Below are 17,608 nucleotides of genomic sequence, written 5' to 3'. Positions count from 1 at the left end.
AGCAAACAAAATATATAATCAAGTATTTTTGTTCCCTACCACTATAATTGGTCTGTATTATAACAATTACCCACAAAATTAATCTACCAACAACTTAATTAGCCTGCATTAAGTATAATATATACATTCTATAATTATACATTGACTTCTTCACTATTAAGGTTAATAAAAAAATATGAGCCTGTCATTGGAATGCTGTATGTATCAAATCCTGTCATTAAAAATATTGTAAATCATGGTGCCTTCATAAAAAATTTAAAGTATATCATTTTTAGTTTAAAAAGTAAATGCAAAAATTAAAATTGAGTCTTTTCTACTCAAATGTTAGTGTTTACAATATAAAGTTTTTATTTCATATACCTAAAAAACATTTCTACTTTCTGAAGTTCTTTCCAAATGTTACTGACTTGATAATAAACTCACCAATACTAGGGGGGCTACCATAATTAATTGGCAACTCAGGTGGTCTTCCACAGTGTAATGCCGCAAGAGCAGATCCTTTCCACACAACATGTTTACAACCTATGAAACACAAGTATTTTTATAATTACAAAGACAGGACTAAATATAAAAAGTGACCCCGAAAGTCTAAATTCCATTAAGAAGTTTTCATACTTTTATTTGTGCGAAGCAAGGACTGCCTTCCAGCTCCTAACAAAGTTTGTACTCCAGGAACACTCTGTGGAATTTCTTGTTCGAGAAGTGGTCCTAATCGATGACATATTTGCAGCAAATGATCAGGTGCTAAGTGTCGATAATACTTTACCTATTTTGTAAAAAAATAGAAAATATTTGCTAATGTGACATAATTCCACATAGTAAATAGAACAATTTTTAAATACAGTACTTTGCTTTACTTGTCAACTTTTCTTGAATAAAAATTCACCTTTCATTCTGTGAAATCACTTGATTCAAACAGAATGAAATATTTACCCCTAACACATTTAATCTCCAAAGAAAAAATGCTAAGGAATTAATGCAGAAGCTTGGGAAACAGCTCAGAAACAGCCACATCAACATGCTTGCTCCTCTCAGGACCAACTGCTTAATGTCCGCTGACAGAACAAGGCAGCAGAACAGTACTCTTTATCCTTTCTATACCTACAGATTGACTGGTAGACTGAATGAAGACCACTGATCTAGCTAAGTTGAAGCTTAGTCTTGGATGAAATGTTAACAACTTGTAAATAGATGAAGCATCAGTCTGAACAGAAATTAGATGACACTGCCAGAAAACTTCAGGGGTGAGGCCACCTTGTAATTAGGCCAAGGCTTCCCCCGCCCCATTTTCCCCATATTTTGCTGGGCCTATGCAAACAATGGCGATTGATACTCTCACGCCGTCACTACTGTATTTTTTTTAACACTTATCCTTTAAGAAAGAAAATAAACAGCTTACTAAACTTAAAAAAAAAAAAAACTGTATAAAATGTCATTCCTGAATACTGGCAGGGGATGGGAAGGAGGGAGAGGGGGCATTGGTGGTGATTATGTTGCACCGGTGAAGGGGTGAAACTGTAGTTGAAACTCAACTACAATCATGTTTGTAATCATGGTGCTTAAATAAAAAATTTATATTAAAAAAAAAAAATTCTTCAGAGTACAACATAGCTTGAGTACTCAAACAGAATGAGAATTTATTTCTTATAGGTAGGGTTATTTCCCTAAAAGCAATGTATGAATGAGATGACTTCAGACTCGACAAGTCTCCTAATCACTAGTGGGAGTGACATAATCACTCAAATACTATCAGGAGTGACCTCTGAGCACTTCTAGGTGTGAATATAATTTATTTTTTAAATTTAAGAACTGTCATGTAGTGTTTTATTTGTTCTGTTGGCAATTTTGGGGTCTAGTGACAGGATTAAAACTCAGAGCCTCACACATGCTATATACCCCATCATTAAGCCATACCCCTAGTGAAGTAATATATGTATTGCTTAATATAGTGAGAAAATATATTTTAATATAAATTCAATATATACATTATCTCTCCAGCTCTACCAATTACTAATAGTTTTTTAATTAACTTGAAAAAAAATTTCTAGAAGACACTTGTATCCCTGAGACACAACATAAAGTGATTTTGCTAGATTGGGTGTCTGGTTACCAGAACTGCCATTATCTAGGGCAAAGTGGAAACTGGTCAACAACCCTTTTATTATTTGCAGACATGTAGACATGCAGTCTACATGTTCCAGTATTACACCCACATCAAGTTCATTTAATCAATTAGTGTGAACCATGGGAAGTCCATCTTCAACTGGAGAATGAGATTATGCCAACTGCAAATAGAGTGACACTAGTGCCAAATATGTCATGAAGTCCACTGGTTCATCACTGTACTAAAGGCAGCTTGGGTTCACTTGAAGGGTGGAGCCGAAAGGATCCTCAGCTCTGGCCCTTCTGCCAATGCCTCCCAAGTTTGTGCTAAGCATAAAATACAAGTACAACTCCCTCAAGAATATCAGCAATGCCACCTACACTGCTCAAACTCCCAAGCCAAAATCATCTGTAACTTTGGCATTGTGGAAAATGCTCATGAACCACAGTCCATGTCATTATTGCTATCTAGAAGACCATGGATGGCCCATCTGGATGCTATCTAGAAACCATGTAATGACCAAGGGGTGACCCAGAACACCATCCCTCCTGCCACTGGCACTGCCAAGATTGTGGGCAATGTCACACCAGACCAGAGAGGGAAGCTGGCTGGCGTGGTCTTCTTTGTCCCCATTCTCAATATATCAATTATGATCTGATTTATTGCCTGTAAAAAGTTACCAAATATGGAATTAAAAAAAAAAAAGAGGAAAGCAGGCATCACAGGAGCCTCTCAAGGGTATTCAGGAATAAACTAAGGAACAGACTGTCTCCTGTGACTATAATAGTGACACCAATCCGCCCCCTACAATACTGGGACTTCACTGCCCTCAACAACTTTGCAAGCTAATTTCCTGGTATGACAAAAAGTTTGTCCACTTGGTTTCTAAAGAATAAGTGCCCCAGGCCCACCAGCCCCAGGAAGATCACTAGAGTAGAAAGGCCTTTAGCAATTAAAGAGTCCTTTCCTCTCATTTAATCTCCTGACCTCAACAGTTTCCATTCCAAGACCCATGAAAAGAAGGAAGGTCTTAGGAAGTCCTACCTTGTCATGTACCATCAATAAAATACACTGTACCCTCCTCCCCAAAAACAAAAGCTTCCCCAATCAAATACTTTTACTTTGCAGGGGCTTTGTTTGGGATACGCACCAAAATGAAATAAAATTGTAAAGAGTAACCAGTTTATATAATATTTTAATAGAAATATATATTAATTTAATTAAAATATACTTTATTCTTACGATTTTGTTTAAATTGATCAAAATTTCTTTTGGAAATCTTACTTTAACAAAGCTCATTAACTATTAACTCAGTTACGATACTGCCTTAGTATTTTTTTTTTTACAAAACACATTTACAGTAGTGAACCTGAAAAATCTTTATTAAAATATTTGCATTTTGGGGCCAGAGGATAGCATGGAGGCAGGGCATTTGCCTTGCACGCAGAAGGAAGGTGGTTCGAATTCCAGCATCCTATATGGTCCCCCATTCCTGCCAGGAGTGATTTGTGTGCGTAGAGCCAGGAGTAACCTGAGCGCTGCCGGGTGTGACCCATAAAAAAAACAAAAGTATTTGCATTTGTACTTTATAATATTTATATCTACCTTTTTGTTTTGGTTTTTGTTACTCCTGGTTCCGCACACAGAAATCGCTCCTGGCAGGCAATCAGGACCGGCAGGATGCCTGGATTAGCTGCATATGCTATCACCCTGGCCTCTTATATCTACTTTTTAATCAGACTTATTTCTTTGATTTTCAACTTTCAAAATTAACTTTCATTTTCAAGTTAGGAAAAATAATGGTCAGTAGTAACACTCCTGCTTTAAGATTTTTAAAAAATGTATCCTCTGGGCCTGGAGAGATAGCACAGCGGCATTTGCCTTGCAAGCAGCCGATCCAGGACCAAAGGTGGTTGGTTCGAATCCCGGTGTCCCCTAAGGTCCCCCGTGCCTGCCAGGAGCTATTTCTGAGCAGACAGCCAGGAGTAACAACTGAGCGTGGCCCAAAAAATAAAAAGAAATGTATCCTCTGACGAGTGTTTCTTTTTTTTTTTTTTTAAGTTTTTGGGCCACATCTGTTTGCCGCTCTGGGGTTACTCCTGGCTATGCGCTCAGAAATTGCTCCTGGTGAGAGGGGACCATATGGGATGCTGGGGGATCGAACTGTGGTCAGTCCTACGCTGGTGCTTGCAAGGCAGACACCTTACCTCTAGCGCTACCTTCCCGGCCCCCGACAAGTATTTCTTTACCCACCCACATCTCATGTCCTTTTTTTTTTTATCGTCTCGTCTTAATCTGAATCCCAATTGCCTTCTATGGTCTATTATACCAACTCTAAATTTTGTTTCCATAGCACATTATACTCCTTCCTATATGCCCCTTTACTTCAAAAACCACATACCCTTAGGTCCTTGTACTTACCCTATAAATCTGTCTTACCATCTTCTCATTACATAGACCTTGGTGACTATCTAATGATAGCTACGATTCTTCCCCTCACCCCTTTACAGAGTCCCTACTTATTTATTTTGTTCAAAGCACGCCTAAGACCTTATAATATATAAACTTACTTGCTCAAGTCCCACATAAGATATGGGTATGGGTTAATGCCCTTAACCTGTAAAAATACCCCACTTAAGACTTGAGTGCTTACTAAATCATTAACTTAAAATACAAAATATGCAGAAAATAGTGAATTTTCTTTCCGTATTTTGCTATTAAATGGAAATGGTAGTTACTTAAGCTTTAGGGGCCAATTTTAGACATTATAACCATTTTTAAATGCTTTGGATAATCTTTATGCTAATGAATCTTAAATTAATATTAATAGTGATCCTTATACCTACCCCATTAGTGGCAGCAGCATCCACAAACCAGTCATAAGTCACATTATGTTTACAATGTTCAATCCTCTTTCCTCACTCACTCCCAATGAACAGGAAGTCAACAAAGTGATTTTTTTCCTTTACTTTAAAATACTTCAAATAATCTTTGCATATACAGTAATCTCACACTGACTCAGGTATAAAAAGTTATTCTATAAACTATCATTTTTCATTTCTGGCACTGTACCCTAATTGGGCTCAGGGAACCATATGGGTGCCAGGGATTGAATACAGGTTGGCTGTGTACAAGGCCAATTACCTACCCAATGTACTATCACTTGGCCCCTAATTATCTTAACTACTTAACTATATATAACATAACAATTATTATTCCGCTAAGAAAGTGTGGCAGCGGGGCCGGTGAGGTGGTGCTAGAGGTAAGGTGTCTGCCTTGCAAGCGCTAGCCAAGGAACGACCAAGGAACAACCGTGGTTGGATCCCCCGGCATCCCATATGGTCCCCCCCCAAGCCAGGGGCGATTTCTGAATGCTTAGCCAGGAGTAACCCCTGAGCATCACACGGGTGTGGCCAGAAAAAACAAAAAAAAAAACAAAACAAAAAAAGAAATTGTGACAGTGGCCATGTGGTTAAAGCACCTGCTGGTTAAGTGTGAGGTTGTTGAGTTCAGACTAATACAATTTGCATATGTTAAGGTGATCAGGAAAACCCTGTTGAGAGTTAGCCCTGGGAAAAAGAGCAAGGAAGATGGCTGAGTGGCTTAAAGAGCTTATCTGACAAGTGCAAGACACAAGTTCAAGTTAAAACCCAGTGCCACCCACTAATGTTAAGGCAATCCTTATTATAGCTCAGAGATCAAAGAAACTTCCCTAGTGTGCACACTTCTAGAAAATGAAAGAGGGTAAACCAAGAAAAATGCAAGAGCCCTTAATAATACTGCTATATAAATCACAAAATCATTTATCAACTGATAAGCATCCTATTAAAATAGATATTTTGAACAATTTTCTAAATAAGCATTAAACTGACCTCTAAGAGAAAAGCTCTAAACTTCATTTTCACTATTAAGTAGGGCACCAAAAAGCATAAATTCTTATAGGGAAAGGAAACAAAAATCTCAGGACAGAAGAGCAAGGAAGATAAACATAATGGCAATACAATGATAATCCTAAATAACTCTACTTCAAATTGGTGAAAGGGATCCAATCTGATTTACCCAATTTGCTTGGTAGAATTATATTCTCAATATAACTAAAGTTACAATTTTTAAACTCTTTAAAGTTAAAAACAAATATAAAGAAACTAAAAGACTTATGTACTTTATTATTAATTAAAATTAAGCATTATAAATGCACATTTAGACCTGGCATACGGCTCATGGCAGGGTACTCTGATCATCTGTCCATCTTGTGCCATGTAAACCTTTATCATTCCTTTCTCAAAAAGCATATATAAAATATAGAATCACCATTGAGATTTAAACAACAGAATCATCTGAGAATGTAAACTGCAACAAGAAAAGAACAATGGAAGAGCTGAGTGGTTTGTTTTTCTGCAACTTTGGCTCCGTACACTTCAATATTTGCTTAGTATAACTTCAGTATAGTCAGAGTCCTTGAGTCCAGGAAAAATTTGCCATTATGAAGGAAAATGTTCAAGGGTGATATCAGTGTAAAAGATTATAAACAGGAGGCCAAGTAGACATAGTCATTAAGAAACTTTGTATTGGGGCCGGAGGGGTGTTGCAGCTGTAGGGTGTTTGCCTTGCAAGCCTCTGACCTAGAATGGACCATGGTTCAATACCCTGGTATCCCACATGGTCCCCCAAGCCAGGAGCAATTTCTAAGCGCATAGCCAGGAGTAAACTCTGGTGTGTCCTCCCCCCCCCCCCCCGCCAAATTTTTCTATTAAGAACTTTAAAAGTAATTTTACTTATATACTTTTTTCATGATTGAGGAAATCAATAATACAATAATGTTACTGTTGAAAGTAATTTAAAGAAGGGATCTAAAAGCATATAGCCTAGTTGTTTAAGCGAGAAGAAATTTACTAGTTTCCTTGTCCTCATAAAGACTGGGACTACAATAATCACTACCTTAGACTGTAATCAGAGTATCTGATAAAAATTGGCTGCTATTTTTACTCCATATTACATGCTAACCTGTTAATGCTGTAAAAAAAAAAATACCCTAGGGCCCGGAGAGATAGCACAGCGGTGTTTGCCTTGCAAGCAGCCGATCCAGGACCAAAGGTGGTTGGTTCGAATCCCGGTGTCCCATATGGTCCCCAGTGCCTGCCAGGAGCTATTTCTGAGCAGACAGCCAGGAGTAACCCCTGAGCACCACCGGGTGTGGCCCAAAAACCAAAAACAAAACAAAAAAAAAAAACCCTAGATTTAAATATATATAAATATATTTTATTAGATATATTTATATCTTATACATTTATATATATTAGATATATTTAAATCTACGTAGATAGTCTTACTATATATAAAACTTTACAACGCGGGAGCCAGAGAGATAGCATGGAGGTAAGGTGTTTGCCTTGCATGCAGCAGGTCAGTGATTCAAATCCCAGCATCCCATATGGTCCCCCAGCCTGCCAGGAGTGATTTCTGAGTGTAGAGCCAGGAGTAACCCCTGAGCATTGCCAGGTGTGACCCAAAAACAAACAAAAAAACAAAAAACAAAAACTTTACAACACAAGGTAAGACAGATATATTCATTCCTGATTAGCCTTCAGGATCTAGGAATGACTGTCCTTCCCTAATAAAGTATTTAATAAGTATTTATGGACAGGGAGCTGAAGAGAAAGTATAATGGAAAGGGTGCTTTCTTTGCATGCATTCAACTCAGGCTGGATCCCCAGCACCTTAAATGGTCCTGTGTGCTGCCAGGAGCAACTCCTGAGCACAGAGCCAGAACTAATCTTGAATACCACCGAGTGTGCACCACCACCAACCAAGATAAAGTTTTCTTTTATGCCAAGTGTTCTCAATATTCAATATTTATTAACCTACAAAGAAAGCTATGTATTTCTCTTTTATAGGTATTCATTAAGGTGTATTTTCTTTTTCTTTCTTTCTTTCTTTTTTTTTTTTTTGGTTTTTCGGGCCAAAATGCTTTGATGCTCAGGGGTTACTCCTGGCTAAGCGTTCAGAAATTGCCCCTGGCTTGGGGGGACCATATGGGATGCCTGAGGGGATCAAACCGAGGTCCTTCCTTGGCTAGTGCTTGCAAAGCAGCCACCTTACCTCTAGTACCACCTCGCCAGCCCATTATTAAGATGTATTTTCACTCATTTATAGGTATTTATTATGTCTCTCTTTAAGAGGTAAAGAAAACTGAGATCCAGGGTTATAGTTTGTCCAAAGCTCAACCTATAGAGTAGGAGAAATTACTTTCTAAATGCAAAATCAAGTAATTAAATCTAGTTTAATACTTGGAATCTTCTGTTTCCAAATTTACTATTACTGTTTTATTTTTAGTCCTATAAGTTTTTGTCAATATGACCAAGAGACCTGAAACAATGTGCACTAGACCTCCATTACACCTCTACTCTAAAATATTTTATTGTATTAATTTCCCTCTTTTAGCCTCCCTTCCACACTCTTGTCATAACCATTTTATGATTATAAAATGTAACAGAATCCATGTGATTGTTTTTCAAATCACATGAGTAAAAGTTGTATAAACTGCCATTGAAAGGATTCTTGAACATGTTTATGATTTCTAAATACATACATTTTTAAAATGTAATAAAATTAATATTCCTTTTGAACAATGAATTAATCTAAGTTCACTTTTTACTCTTAAATGTAAATGAACCTGGTCAACAATCTGATATTCACAATTTGGCCAACCAAATTCATTTAGATAATTCATAAGCATTAGATAAATTTAGAATTTATCTAATTCATTTAGAAATTCATAAGCATTAGATAAATTTATGTAAAAGTATCTAAATTAGATAAATCATAAGAATTATCAATACAATTATCGATACAAATTTTTCTGTACTACCATCTTTGAAATTTCATTCTCACCTGACTGTATTTTGCTAGGAAAATACAATTACAGATATTAAGGCTTCCATAAACCACAAAGATAAAAATTAATTTTTATTAATTAACAAAATGAAAAGCCTAAATTTGTACTTTTTGAAAGTACAACTTTTAAACTTTTGCTTAAATTAAGTCACATTTGCTAGGCTAATTTTATGTAATAAGAGATCCTTTAAACGTAAGGTAGTACAGTTTAATTGAATATTAGGGTAGAGGATACTCATATATAGATAGGCTCAAGTGGTAGGTAGAACATATGCCCTACAAATAAAAGTACAAAACACTCAAAATTCAAACTATCTTGTTTAAGTTATTGTCTACTGACATGAAGATAAAAATTCTTAAAACTGTTTATTATTAAATTCCCCTGCAAATAATCTGATGAAAGTCCTGTTTCTTCAGTAGCAATGTTTCCATTTCAAGCACTAAAAAACACAACAAATTAAGAAATTAATATCCCACAATCAACAATGTTTCAAAGAACATTCATTTTTTCAACTTGTTCTAAAAGTTACTATTTCCAGGGACCGAAGCACACTATCCTAGGAAGGACCGAAGTTCGATCCCCCAATGTCGCATATGGTCCCCTAAGCCAGGAGTGATTTCTGAGCGCATAGCAAGGAGTAACCCCAGAACATCACCGGGTGTGGCCCAAAAACAAAAACATTTAGTATTGCCACACACACAAAAAAAAACCTAAATCAAATGATGCCAAGTAAAAGTGAAGTAATTCTTAAATATATACGCTTACCTCAGTAAAGACATGCTACATATCTATTCTCTATTTGTGATAGACAGCAAAATAGGTCATCCCACATAACCACATAACAAAAGACAATTTGATGTCCAAAATATAGACACTTTGTGATTCCCTTAGAATAAGTAAGCTGCTACCAACCCAAACTTCCATCAAATTCTTAGACTATAAATATTACTCTTTTAAATTTAGCAGAAGCTGTACCTAACCATGCTGTTACTAAAATTTTCTTAGTATCAAAACATTTTCACCCCTCTATTATCTCTAATAGGCAACCCCAGCTGTTTCTAGATACAAATACAAAAGCAACTTAAATAATCTTTAAAAACTGTTTTCTCCTAAAAATTATTTTAATGCTGAACTTTCTTATATCACGAAGTACTGATTTTCTTAAAACTTTAATGTACTATAAAACTATAACAGAAACAGATTTTACTACCACTAATAAAGTCATAATAATAAGCAAACAAAATACTTTTTATAATACTTGTGCACAATTAAGTACAGACTCTTAACAAGGAGGAGCTATATTACCTTGTGTTACAGATAGATAAGCAGATTCTTGGTTCTCTTGCACTATTTCTATGTACATTTCTTAAATATAACTCTCCTTTTGTATTTAAGAAACTTTATAATAATGCAACACTATTAAGAGGTCTTATTTACTTAAAATCCTTTAAGTACCTGTAACTTTTTAAAGGAAGATATTATGCCCATTTGCCCTGAGCAAAAAGCAGTAATAAACTACACATTTATTCTATTATGCCCACTCTAATCAAAATCATACTTGTTAAAATTTGAAAGCAGCTTTAGTTCAGAAGAGGAATCACTGATTCAAAAACATTTAATATGTTACTATTTATTTTTCTGAAAAAAAAAAAAAAAATTCTCACATTTGATTTCTAAACTTTCACATTAGCTACCATACCTAGTGTGATACCTTCAAATATACCTAAAGACATAAACTTTAAAGTAAGTCCTTCCCATGGTTTCTTCTATTCATCTGATTTAAAAACCAATATTTAGGAACTGTTAAATAGTAAAGCATATACTAATCCGAATAAAAGAATCTATGACATGCCATCTAAAAAACCTTTATCTTCCCATAATAAAAATGGTATTACAAGAATGGTATTAAGATAAATTTATACAATTTTTAAACGTTCATGATTTCTTTATATCTACTTTTTCTCGTGTTGTGTGTGTCAAATTCCTAAATTAAATAAGTCAAACTCTTGGAACAATGGGTTGGTATTTCTAATTTAAAGCAAATTAGAAGTTTTCATTCATTTCCTTTAACAGTGAAGTAACAGGGAGCCAAAGAAATACCAAGACTTGCCCAGGTAACCTGCATGTTTAATAAAAGTTAAGACCACAATCCACATCTCCTTACTCCCAATCTTTTAGCCTGAATAAAAAGACTTATAAAAAAAAGGATCATTTCAAGATAATTAAATGCTAGTACAAAAAAAATGCACAAATTTCATCATTTTAACTGAGCAACACTAATGAGTTGTTTTTAAAAATGCTTCACTTAGCACAGCAGATAGGGCAATTGCCTTGCGGTGGCTACCCTGGGTTCAATCTCAGGCATCCCATATGATCCTGAGGCTGCCAGGCGAGGTTCCTGAGTGCAGAGCCAGGATAACCCCTCAGCACCGCCAGATGTGGCCCAATAAACAAAACAAAATTTTGCTCATAAGAGCAAAATATAAATAAGAGGAAAATATGCATCAAGTCTAGTAAAAACAAGTCATTCTTCCTCTTTATCTCATAAATATGTAACACCATTAAGATAACTAAAAAGTAGACCAATTAAATTCACCTCAAACTAGAAATAAATCAAGCTTTCTTTCCATTAAAATTAATGTTTTAGGTGGGGAGTGGAAAATTTTGTTATTTTTAAAAGTTTGCAACTTAACTTTGGTTCCAATTTAAAAATAAGATTTCTAGCAAAAACTGTGGTGCCATTTGATTTTAATAAAAACTTATTTTAAATTATATACAATGATTCAGACTCAAGATCTCAAAAGGGTGAACATATTCTATATTACACATATAAGTTTTCAGGGTTCAATCCTCAGTACCCCACAACTCCTTCAGTATCACCTGGATAGCCCTGAGTAGCACCACACTGCCTGAGCATCAAGTGGGTCAGCTCTAGACACTCCTGAGTCTCTCCCAACCTCAACATAAGGGGGTAAGCATCTACTGGAGCCCCCCCAAAGAGTCCTTTAAACCCTGTTAAAATTTCATTCCATATTCCATTCACTGTTTAAAATGTTTTGTATCTTTTTTTGTTTGTTTGTTTTTTGGGAGCCACACCTGGTGACACTCAGGGGTTACTCCTGGCTTGGGGGACCATATGGGACACCGGGTATCAAACCCAGATCCATCCTGAGTCAGCTGTGTAAAAGGCAAAACCCTACTGCTGTGCTATCACTCCTAAAATGTTTTATATCTTAAGGTAGAAATAATAATCTTCATCATCTTTAGAGTATCAGGCACTTGAGTGAAAGCATCATTAAAATTTTTTAATATATTTTTATTTAAGTGACATGATCATAGTTGGGTTAAAGTCATAACCAGAACACCCCCCCCTTCACCAGTGTAACATTACCCCCTCCCCCTTCCAATCCCCTGCCTGTATTCGAGACAGACATTCTGCTACAGTTATTTGTTTTTAAGTTAGTTGTATTTTTTTTTCCTTAAAGGATAAGAGTAAAAAAATATAGTAAAGGTGTGATAGTGGGAATCGCCATTGTTTGCATAGGTCCAGAAAAATGGGAAAATGAAGAAAAACTCCTTGACCTGATTACAAAGAGGCCTCACCCTAGAAGTTTATTGGCATAAGACAGACTCTGGGTTCCAGGCATACCAGTTCGTCCAATTCCAGTCATTCTCAAGGTCCCGGTGAAACTTAGCATCATTAAAATTAAAATTTTAATTTACAAATTTTAAAAACTCCATTTCCCCACTTTATCAAAACTCAGTACCTTTAAAGCTGACTGAATATCACCTCACACCACAGAGAGTGACAGACATCACTAAAGAACAAGAACAGTCAATGCTGGCACAGATGCAGAGAGAAAGGGGCTCAAATTGCTCGTGGGAATGCAAATTGGTCCAGCCTTTTTTGGAAAACAATAGATATTCTTCAAAAAGCTAGAAATTGAGTTCCCATATGTTTCACCAGCATCACTTCTTGGGATATGCCCTAGAAACCTAAAAACACTACATAGAAAAGCCCTCTTCTCTCCAAAGTACATCATAGCACTATTTACAGTAGCCAGAATCTGGAAACAGCCCAGGTGCTCAAGAACAGAAGAGTGTATAAAGAAATTGTAGTACACATCTCTACACAATGAACTACTATACAGCTGATTAGATAAAATAAAGCCATAGGGGACAGAGAGAAAGCATGGAGGTAGGGCATTTGCCTTGCATGCAAAAGGATGGTGGTTCGAATCCTGGCATCCCATATGGTCTTTCCCACCTCCCCCAGCCTGCCAGGAGTAACCTGAGTGCTGCCGGGTGTGACCCTAAAACGAAAGAGAGAAAGAAGAGAAAGAAAAGGAAGGAAGGAAGGAAGGAAGGAAGGAAGGAAGGAAGGAAGGAAGGAAGGAAGGAAGGAAGGAAGGAAGGAAGGAAGGAAGGAAGGAAGGAAGGAAGGAAGGAAGGAAGGAAGGAAGGAAGGAAGGAAGGCAGGCAGGCAGGCAGGCAGGCAGGCAGGCAGGCAGGCCATGAAATTTGCTTATATATGGATGAATATGAAGAGTATTATGCTGAATAATTGAGTCCGAGGGAGAGGGGCATAGAATAATCTCAACTCATTTGTAGGATGTAAGAAAAATAAAAGATAGTATGGTAATAATATTCAGAAACAATTGAAATGAGGGTCAGGAGGAACAGTAGATGATAGGAAGTTTGCCACTAATAGTGGAAGAGCGAAGTTAGGGTAGAGAAGGGACCACACTATGACAATGATAGTTAAAACTGATCACTGGACAAGAACTGGGTGTTGAAGGGAGGGGGAGAGACAGAGAAGTAAATGCCTGCTCCAGAGAAAGGCAGGGAGGAAGGTGGGAGGAAGAAATAGGCAGGGGGAGAATGGGAAGAAAAGTGACACTGGTGGTGGGAAAAGTCTACGGGTGTACATTCTAAGATTGAAACTTACTTTGAACAAAAAGTAAACAACCACAGTGTTTAAATAAAAGGAAAATAATGGCAAAAAATAAAAGCAAATTTAAAATGTTAACATAAGCCTATTATTGAGTTCACAAACAAAAATCCAAAATGGTTATAATTAGAGATTTTGGGGAAAGTTCAATCTAACATAGTGATATCACACTTTTATTATTCAATTCTTTCAGTCAAGAGACACAAATTTCTACATAGAGGTGGACAACACTTAAATTACAAACATTAGTTTATATTTTGGCTTCAGAACCAAAATAATCTTCAAACAGGTTTAAATTCTATTTAATAGGCAGCAAAATCAAGAATAAGATTCTGCATATGCACAACTAGATGTAAAACTTCATGCTATTATTATTAAAAGAATATGCTAGTATTTGATGTTACAAAATATTTCAAGAGCTAACTAAAACTCCACTGAAAAATTCCAATTGAAGCTACACTATTTTCAAACTAACTCGATGTGTTTAATGACTTAACAATACAAATGGAGCCTGCATTAGTCGACTCATACACTAAGCAATATGCTAAATTAACAAAGAATATAAGCTCATAAACCCCTAAAGAACACCTAAATCCAACCAAAAATTCTAATTCTATTTTATGAGTACTCCAACATGACTATGGTAAAAGTGGAATGTATTTCAACATGACTAATAGTAAAAGTGATACGCAGACACTCCAAGAAAAACAGCATCCATGAAAAACTGGTGCATTCTGAGACAATGATAATTAGATTATCCAAAATTTAATTTAAATATACATGAAACTCCCACAAAATTAAAAATGAATACCAGCACTTCTCTGCTGTTACCAGAGAAAATAAATTATATTCCTGTTACTTGACAAAAACATTAGTTGCTTTATTTTAAATGTATTATCAATAGTTTCCAAGATAATTTTAAATGTATCATCAATGTATCCAAGTTAAGAAAACAGAGCAATTCAATGATTTCAGGTTTGTTTTGTACAAGGGCAAATTGTAAATCTCCGTGATTCTTAAAAATAGGACATATTATAATATTCATGTTTTGCAAATAAGATATGAAACGTCATAATGAAAATGCTTCAAGAATTTGTCCATCATTTATGGAAGTAAGCACCCACTCACACTTCTAAGTGTAAACTTAAAAAACTAGCCTAAATCACTACTTGAAAAGTAACCAAGTACGAAAAACAAAACTTTGTCTTTAATTTAATGAAATTGCAATTTCTGAGCCTGGAGCCAGGAATAACCCCTGAGCACTGCCTGGTGTGACCCAAAAACCAAAAAAAAAAAAAAAATAAATAAATAAATAAATAAATAAATATCTTAGCTTAAGGTTCTCCACTCCAATTAAGCAGTTGTGTCAGCCCACACCTCCTAGAAGACATCCAAATCTATGGCAGCTGAAACTTCCTAAACTTTTAGCATTCACTAGTCACCACAGAAAAATCAACTGCACATCTGTCTCAGAAAATCAAAGCACGTGCACAGCTTTCAAAGTCTGCCCAAGTCAGACTGCTTCAACAGCACAAAACGCACATTTCTAGGACCTTAAGTTCAATCAGTAAAGGGAGAGGGATTACAGAAAGAGCTCCCAAAGACATGCTCCATTGCTTTTCCACAGACAGCACGCTATAGATCCACCTTCTGAAAGTCAATTGTGATAAACGCAGCTCCTGGAAAACTTTGAAAACCATTCAGGAACGCGAAATTCTCCAAGTTACTGAACAAAAATACATCCCGATCAAAACGTTAGAACTTTCCTGGCCGATGATCCGTTCCAAGGTACGTTTTAAGACTGAAAACAAAAACAAAAACAAAAACCCGAAGTCTGCAGTGACCTCCTCTATAGAGGAGTCGAGATTAAGCAGAGCATTAATAAAATGTGATTGAAATGAAAAAAAAAGAACATTTAAATAAAGGTAATTATAAAAAAAAAAAGATTGCTAAACTGCTGTCTTCGGGGGCGTTGCATGCTCGTTGCATTATTTTTTTGACACTTTTGCATTTCCAAGACGTGCGGCTGGCCAACTATAAAAAAAAATCCTCACAGGCCTAACTAGACCTCTCCAACAACAACAACAAAAAAATCCAGCGAGTTCTGAATTCATAGAGAGGCGGGGAAGAGTCTGAAAAAAAATATTATTTTTAAAGCCGATGGGGGCGAGTAGGAATTTGCTAACAGCCCTCCGGATCAGTTAAGTCTGCCCGCTATTGTGTGTGGCCGGAGCAGGCAGAGGGAGCGAGCGAGCGAGCGAGAGAGCACGCCCCCGTCTCCACGCGGCCGACGACGAGACGCGGCCCCGCTCGCGCGCGCCACCGCGCCCACAAGGACGGACGCGCGCCGGCCCGGCCCCGGCCCCTCCTCCTCGGGGCCTTGCAGCGCGCAGCACTCATGACGTCTCTTTATTTCTTCGCACATTCAAACCCAGCATCGCCAATCAATAAACTAATTAGCCCGCCACCCCCTGGTCCCCCCTTGGCCCGAGAAACACCTCCCGCAAAAGAAAAATAAATAAGTAAAACCTTCTCGACGCACCCCGAAAGCCGTGCAAGGTTTTGCAAAGCTTTAGGGCCAAGTTTTTTTTTTTTCTCTTTAAAAAAAAAATTGCGGGAAATTCAATTTCTTTTTTTATTCGACTCCGGGAGAAAAAGTTTTCTTTGCTGGGCGCCCATGCAACAGCTCACCAGATTCTGGTAGGTCCTGGGGTGCTCTCGGCCCGTCCAGTCGGTGCGCCGGGGCAGCAGCTGCAAGGTGGGGCGGGGGGAGACGACACCCCGTGAGCCCGGAGCCCCGGCGCCGCGCCCCTCCCCCGCCCGCCGGCCCGGGGCCTCCCCGCACCCCGCCCCGCCGAGCCCCTCCGCACCCGCGCGGCCGGGGAGCGCCACACGCGCCCGATCGCCCGCCGGCCCCGCGCCTCGCGCCCTCCGCGGCCCCGCGCTCACCTCCTTCTCGGCCACCTCGCGGATCAGCACCTGCCAGAGACAACAAAGCGGGGCCGGGCTGAGACCCCGCGCGCCCGGCCCGCCGCCCGCCCAGCGCCGCCGCCCGCCCGCGCCCGCCCAGGCCCGGCCCGGCCGCCCTACCTGAGCCGCCTGCTGGCACGGGCCGTCCTCCAGGAAGCGGGCGATGAGGAAGTAGAGCTCTGCGCGGGGCGAGAAGCACAGCCAGGGTGTCGGGCTGCGGGTCTGGGGGCCGCGAGTCGCCCCCCGCCCGCCCCTGCAGCGCCCGCCCGCTTACCCGCCCGCACTTACCCGACCGCAGCTCCGACAGGCCCTTGCGCTCGCGAGACATGTTGCTCGGCCGCTCCGGGGCCGCCCGCGCGACGCTCGCCGCCGCCCGGGCCGAAGCGGGAACCGCGGCCGCCGCCCGCCCTCCCGGGAAGCTGTCACTGGGGCTTGGCCGGGCCTCAGCCGCGGCTCCACCATTCAAGCGACGGCGGCGGAAGGCGGAGGGCGGAGGGCGGAGGCGGAGGAAACAACAACTCTGTCAGCCCAGAGCCGCGCACGCCACGCCGCGCCGCGCCAAGGACGCCGCCTCCCTCCGCCGCCGCCCGCGCCGCGGATCCTTCCGCCGCAGGAAAGAAGTCCGCCGCCTGCCCGGCTCCTCTCGCCTGGCTCGGCCTAGGCAGGCAGGCAGGCACGCAGGCAGGCA

The 17,608-nt window shown here is 39.0% G+C and overlaps 1 protein-coding gene across 1 annotated transcript in view; it reads right to left on the bottom strand.

Annotated features, from left to right (window-relative positions):
• Positions 1-17,351, bottom strand: part of PHIP (pleckstrin homology domain interacting protein) — a 161,006-nt gene extending 143,655 nt beyond the window's left edge. Inside the window, exons 1-6 of the mRNA XM_049772308.1 lie at positions 17,209-17,351; positions 17,041-17,099; positions 16,900-16,929; positions 16,642-16,701; positions 616-766; positions 424-522 (exon numbers count right to left, since the gene is read on the bottom strand). Coding sequence (XP_049628265.1) covers positions 424-522; positions 616-766; positions 16,642-16,701; positions 16,900-16,929; positions 17,041-17,099; positions 17,209-17,248 — 439 coding nt within the window. The 5' untranslated portion in view covers positions 17,249-17,351. The remainder of the gene's footprint in view (positions 1-423; positions 523-615; positions 767-16,641; positions 16,702-16,899; positions 16,930-17,040; positions 17,100-17,208) is intronic.
• Positions 17,352-17,608: the final 257 nt, after the last annotated feature.

The sequence above is a fragment of the Suncus etruscus genome, chromosome 4, assembly GCF_024139225.1.
Source record: "Suncus etruscus isolate mSunEtr1 chromosome 4, mSunEtr1.pri.cur, whole genome shotgun sequence".
NCBI lineage: Eukaryota > Metazoa > Chordata > Mammalia > Eulipotyphla > Soricidae > Suncus > Suncus etruscus.
This window is presented reverse-complemented; position numbering and strand designations above follow the sequence as displayed.